Genomic DNA, 6,000 nt, shown 5'->3' with positions numbered 1-6,000 from the left:
TCTGCAAGATTCTTTCACTGAGCACCGAGGTACAAGGCTGCCTTGTATTTTAGGTTCTTCAAAATATCTCATGCTGAACCACCACCAAGAAATGCTCGTACTGGGAGAAGAAGGGTTTGGGGGTCTGAATCCCATCTCTCTAGACCCATCCCTCCAACACCTCTGGGGACTACAGTCTGAGACCTCATGACAGGACAGGTGTTTTCTGTCTGCACTCTGTGGATGGTCGCGTACTATGACTCTTTTCCTTCCATAAGGCAAAAGGGAAAGAGAGGCCCAGCCTTTAGTCAGCCATGTGGTGAGACCTGGGAGGAGGGGGCACCTGCCTTCCCCTTGCACCTTTCTGGAATATTCATCTCTCCAGCCTCATTTTCCCCTTGTGTGATAGTCCCTACCTTGAACTGCAGATGTCCAGGGTGGTGGTGATACCACCTGGAGTCGTAGGAAGGGAGGACTCTCGAGTGCTCCCAGGAGGAGGCAGGAGTGCTGCTGTGCGGGTCTGCACAGATGGATGTGTTTATTGCTGGCTCCAGCCCAGGGCAGGGGCGCCATGGCCCCAGTGGATCACTGTCAGGAAGGCCGCAATTAAGGGGAAGTGGGGTCTATTAAGGAAGCTGGAGGCGAAGGCTTCCTGGCTGTCTGGCAATGCTGTAATGAACTTGCAGGTCCCTTTTATTTTGTCACTCATAGGGCAGACCTCAGCCCAGGGCTGCTGGGAGTTGGGAGAGCCTGCCAGGTGTGTAGGATGAGAACACTCTCTTTGCACTGCAGGATGGGATAACCACAGACAAGGTTTTATAGTGTATGTGTTGGGACCTTCCCTAGCTCTTGACATGTCCTGACTTACGACTCTGTACTGGCTAATTTTACGAACCTCAGTAGAGAAAATGCCTCCATTAGATAGGGCTATAGGCAAGCCTGTAGGGCATTTTCTTAGTGATTGATGGGGGAGGGACCAGCCCATTGTGGGTGGTGCTATCCCTGGGCTGGTGGTTCTGGATTCTATAAGAAAGCAGACTGAGTAAGTCATGATGAGCAAGCCAATGAACAGCACCTGTCCCTGACCTCTGCATCAGCTCCTGTCTCCAGGTTCCTGCTCTGTGACTTCCTTCGATGATGAACAATGATACGCAATGCAAGCCAGATAGACCCTCTCCTCCCAAGTTGACTTTGGTCATGGGGTTTCACTGCAGCAATAGAAGCCATTAAGATATCATCCCATCCATCTGTGCCTGTCCTGTTATTGCCTGGAAGGACACTGAGGCACCAGGAGACCAAACAGCCAGTGCCAAGTCATACAATCAACAAGTGACAGAGCTGACACTCAGCTCAGGTTGCCTATGCTGGTGACTAGGCAAGAGTGGCCACAAAATCTGCCGTGGTGACTCAGCTCTACCATAGACAATATGGAATCTCAGCTGGCACAGAGGTGTTTGGATAAAACTTTATGTGAACACATAGTGTCTGGATCTGGCCCTTCAACTCTCAATATTTTTTATCTACAATAACGTCCTATTTATTTAAGAATTATGTATACATTTGAGTGTGTGTGGGAGGTGCTACGTGTGAATGCCAAGGGACGTGTGTGAAGGTCAGAAGACACTTGTGGGGGCTTGTTTCCACCTTCCACCATGTGGGTCTCAAGAACTGAACTCAGGTTGACAGGCTTCGAGGCAAGCACCTTTACCTAATGAGCTGTCTCGCTGGCCCTCTTGTTAGTAGTCTGGAGAGCTCGGAAAAGCCTGTGGACCTGTTGTGGCAACTGCCAGTGAGTGAATTACGAATTGATGTCTTCCCCTTGCCTCGAGCTCATACTTCCTGTTTCTAGACCTAGTTTCAGATTGGTGTTTTTCCAGCCACGGAGGTGCTAGGGTTGTGGGAGATGGCCCCACTCCCCAGCTTTGGGCAGGGCAGCCTCCATGTGGGTTTGAATCGCTTGTTTCCTGCTTGTTGACCCACGTCCTGAGGCCTTCCTACATCTTCATGGTGCCTGTGGTCACTGAAAACCCAGCCCACGGTTCCCTGGAGCCTGCTCACTAACCACTCTTTGCCACTTCCTTCTCAGATGACACACCATGGCCTTCCAGAGTCACACGACTGCAGACCCCGCTGGCTCCCAACTCTCACTGGTCCAGACTCTGCCACTTCCTCCCAGGCTCCCTTCTGCAGCCACTGCAGGTTAGTCGCTACTAGGTGAAGCCTACTTTGGGTCTGGGTCTTTAGGGCTCTGTCTGGATGGTGACCCTGAAGCCTACTTGTCCCTACTGCCAGATGGAGTTGGCGCCAACCCTCTGTGCAGCACTGGTACCTTGAGGGATATCACCCACCTCTAGGAGACCCTGCCAGAGAAACTGGGGGGGTCTCTGCTCCCCACTAAGCCCCAAGGGCCTTCCAGGCTAGGAGGATACTGCCCTGCTGGGACTCACAGTCAGGATGGGGCTGACCCCAAATAACCCGCTGCCACAGGAGCAAGGGGTGGGCACAGGGCCCTGCGCGTGGAGGCTGGGGTTGCCCGAGTCCAGGAGTGCAGGACTAGGATAAATGGAAACAAGGAGGTAGTGTTACAGCTCTGATGGAGTTGATGTGTCCCGAAGGGAGTGGGAAACGTGGGGAGCAGTTGAAGGCACTCATGTCAGTGGGCCCCTGACAGCACGGGTGAATACATCACTGGTAAGCAAGCATCCTGCTAGGCTTTAAAATGCGATTCTGCAGGAAAAAATGCCTAGCTACTCCCGGAGAGGTGGTGTGAGAGGGAATGGGCAGACAGAGTCCTGGGGGCTTCATTCCCAGGACCTGAGCACTGGTTCTATTTCCTCCAGGCCTTACCGAAGGGTTAAAGTCATTTTCATTAAAATTTAAATTCCAGCAGGCGCTCTCTCCCTCCTTCCCCGTCCTTTGAACGTTTTGACTGGCAACCATTTCATATTTCAATCTCGGCAGAACAAATTGAATTAGATGTTGAGCCCGAGCTCAGCTCTGTTGGGCAGAGCCTGAGTGTGCAGCCCCAGCTGATCCTGCCTCAGCCATCCTGAGCAGCTGTGGTGGCTGGAGACATTGGGGAGGGGGGATCCCCTGCATCGGGACTGGGTGGAGAGGGTTGGGGTGGTGGAGGTGAGGGGACACGGGGTGGGGAGGGCTGTCTCACACCTGATGTGAGTAGTTATCTCTCAAAAAACACTTATTTTTATTGGTGCATATCTTTTTGTGTGCCACGTGAGTACAAGTGCCCGTGGAAGCCAGAAGGCCGCACTGGCTCCCCCAGAGCTGGAGTTGTAGGCAGTTGCGAGTGTGACTCACTTTAGGTGGCTGCTGGGAACCGAACTTGGGTCCTCTGGAAGAGCCACACTCTCTTAACTGCTACACCTTCTCTCTAGCATCCCGTGTGTACATCTCAAGGCCTGGGGCAGTCTCTGGAGTCCATCCAGTGAGGAATGCCATGTCTCAAGAAAGATGTGGAGGCACCCGGGTTTGTCCTCAGGACCAGGTTCAGCAGGGTTTGGTGACAGGATGCATAAACGAAGGCCAGGTATCGCTGACCCTGGCATCTCCCCATCCGCTCACTATAGGATGGATGTTTTGATATGTCTGTCCCTTACTGGAGTGTGACATGCTGGTACTCTTCCAGAGTCAGGATGCCCGTGTTGGAACCTGTGCTCAGGACAGTGGCCAGCAGGACAAGGCACGCTCCATTTTAGAACTCCATGCCAGCTCAGACTCCATTCTGCTTCCTGGATTTCCCTTCTTTGCTGGCCCAGGAGTCCCAGCTGGGCTCTTGGAAGGCTTAGGGACAGTCAGCAACATGAGGGTATTCATGTCCTAAACACCAGAGCCTGCGGGTGTGAGGAATCACAGTCTGGGTGGAGTCTAGTCTCCTGCCCAAGTCTTCCGACCAGAAACCATCTCTATCTCCTCCAGGCTCTTGCTGGCCCCACAGGCTCTTGCCTACTGAGGCTCAGAGAGACCCCAGGCTTGTTCCACCACCTCTTCCAGGCTCCCCAGCTGCGTTGGGCACTGGCCTCCCACAAGCTCCTATTTATATGTATGTGTGTGTGTGGGGGGGGGAGTCAGGGGGCACATGTGGAGGTCAGAGCTTCATTGTGTCTTCCTCCAGTATATCGCCACCATTTTTTTTTTTTTTGACTAAGGTTTCTCATTCAGCCTGGAGTTCACGGATTGGCTAGGGTGGCTGTCCATCGAGCCCTGAGGATCTGTCCTTCTCTACCCTGAAAAATCAGGGATTACAGGTGCACACCACCTTTTCTGGCTTTTGTATGGGTGCTGGGGACCTGAACTCAGGAGGCTGGGGGACTCAAAAGTTGCCTGCTAAGCTGTAGGCTTAGATGGTCACTGCTGCAGAGGCCAGGCTGGCCAAGCATAGGTGTCCAGGTCCTGCTGCGAAGGGGAGCTTCTAGCTGCTCCTGGGGAGTTTATGCTGGTGACATAGACAACTTTCTGCCCCAGGCTGTCTGGAACACGTGGGCACACCTTGGAATGGCGGGACAGGGAAGATTACCACCCTGTCTTTCAATGACCCACAGCAACATGGGCCACGGTTTCTGATGGTCAAGTTTTGGTGTGACAAGCATCATCCTCCGGACTGGTAGAGGCTGGTGCAGGCTGACATTTGAGGTGTGTGGCAGAGCAGAGTTGAGCCATTCTAGGTTCTGACTTATTGCTTTATTCTCAGTGCCCTTGGACTGTAACAATGTGTCCGACCCACCCAAGGGTGTGGTCTCAGCTTTGGTCCAGGCCACTCTGAAAAGTAGGGCCTGATCCCCCTCCCCCAAAAAAAACAAACGAACAAACAAAACAGCCCAGACCAAGAGTCTCCCATAAAGTCAGAAGGCCTGGTGCCCCTGGTCAGGGTCCTGTCCATCACCGGCAGCCCGTGGTGACGGCAGCTCAGAGGTGGGAGGAGAGTCTTCTCAGGTCTTCCTGGGTTGGATGGCTGAAGGTGGTGTGGCTGGCCGAGGCCACCACGCTAGTCACCTGCACTGCGTAGACAGTACCTGAACGCAAAATGATGTGCGTCTTCAGCGGCACGCTCAGTGGTGGTGCTGGGGCTGAGGCCCTGCTCCCTGCGTGATGCCATCCATGGAGAGGCTGCACTAGGGTACCAGCCAGCGCTAAGCTTGCGAAGCCTCTGACCTTGACGGGGCTCCCAGGGCCTCCACCATGAGATGCAATGGCGATGGCACACAGTTCAGTCTGTGAACCTGGCATCAGGGCTCGGAATGTGAAGCTTCAGGTGGTCTGGGGAGGGCCCTGGGTGATGAGTCCCCAGCTCCATCCTTGGCCAGCAGTCCTGAGGAGGGTGAGATGGCTGCAGGAGTCTGGTGGGTGGGGCCTGGGAGGCTGGTGACCAAGGCTGAGCTGCGTGTTCCTGCCTGGACAGCAGCTGGCTCCTTCCATGGGTCCTCCAGTGGCTGTGCACCCTGCCACCCACCCCAGTCCCTGCTCCTCGGGGACAAGGAGCCAGGTGTGGGTGGGAGCGCCGTGCGAGAAGAGGATGCCAGGTCTGTGCCCTGTGGGTGCCCAGTGCCGATGCCCGGTCAGTGGCTGCTGAACGCATCACCGGCGAGGAGCCTGCAGAAAAGCCGTTCTGGCACCCGTACCGGCCACAGGCTTTGTCTCCTGTGACCCTGACCCATGCGAGGCCTCCTGACGGGCCCTGCCCGGCCCCAGGGCCCTGCACCACACAGCCTGGCCGTGCTAGATCACAGCTGAAGAGCGTGCTCGCTGCCGTCATCGTCGTCCCCATCTTCCAGCTGCTCCAGGATCCCATCCAACACCGCAGACCGCTTTTTCTTTGGGGGCTCTGTGGCAGATGGCAGAGAGGAGAAAAGACAGGAGAGGGTTAAATGGGAGGTGGGGGAAGCAGAGGTGTGTGGGGTGGGCATAAGGAGAGCACGGGTGGGGGATGAGAGAAGGGTGAGAACAGACAGGGCCCCGGTCAGTCCAGTCTCAGTCAGGTGCCTCTCTCCAGCCTCCCACTGCTGC

At 55.0% G+C, this 6,000-nt stretch overlaps 1 protein-coding gene across 1 annotated transcript in view; it reads right to left on the bottom strand.

Annotated features, from left to right (window-relative positions):
- Positions 1–4,658: 4,658 nt before the first annotated feature.
- Positions 4,659–6,000, bottom strand: part of Rbm19 (RNA binding motif protein 19) — an 86,120-nt gene continuing 84,778 nt past the window's right edge. The window contains exon 24 of the mRNA XM_013119817.3: positions 4,659–5,818. Coding sequence (XP_012975271.1) covers positions 5,718–5,818 — 101 coding nt within the window. The 3' untranslated portion in view covers positions 4,659–5,717. The remainder of the gene's footprint in view (positions 5,819–6,000) is intronic.

The sequence above is a fragment of the Mesocricetus auratus genome, unplaced genomic scaffold (assembly GCF_017639785.1).
Source record: "Mesocricetus auratus isolate SY011 unplaced genomic scaffold, BCM_Maur_2.0 Super-Scaffold_100025, whole genome shotgun sequence".
NCBI classification, from domain to species: domain Eukaryota; kingdom Metazoa; phylum Chordata; class Mammalia; order Rodentia; family Cricetidae; genus Mesocricetus; species Mesocricetus auratus.
Note: the sequence above shows the minus strand (reverse complement) of the source record. Positions and strands in the feature narration are given on the sequence as shown.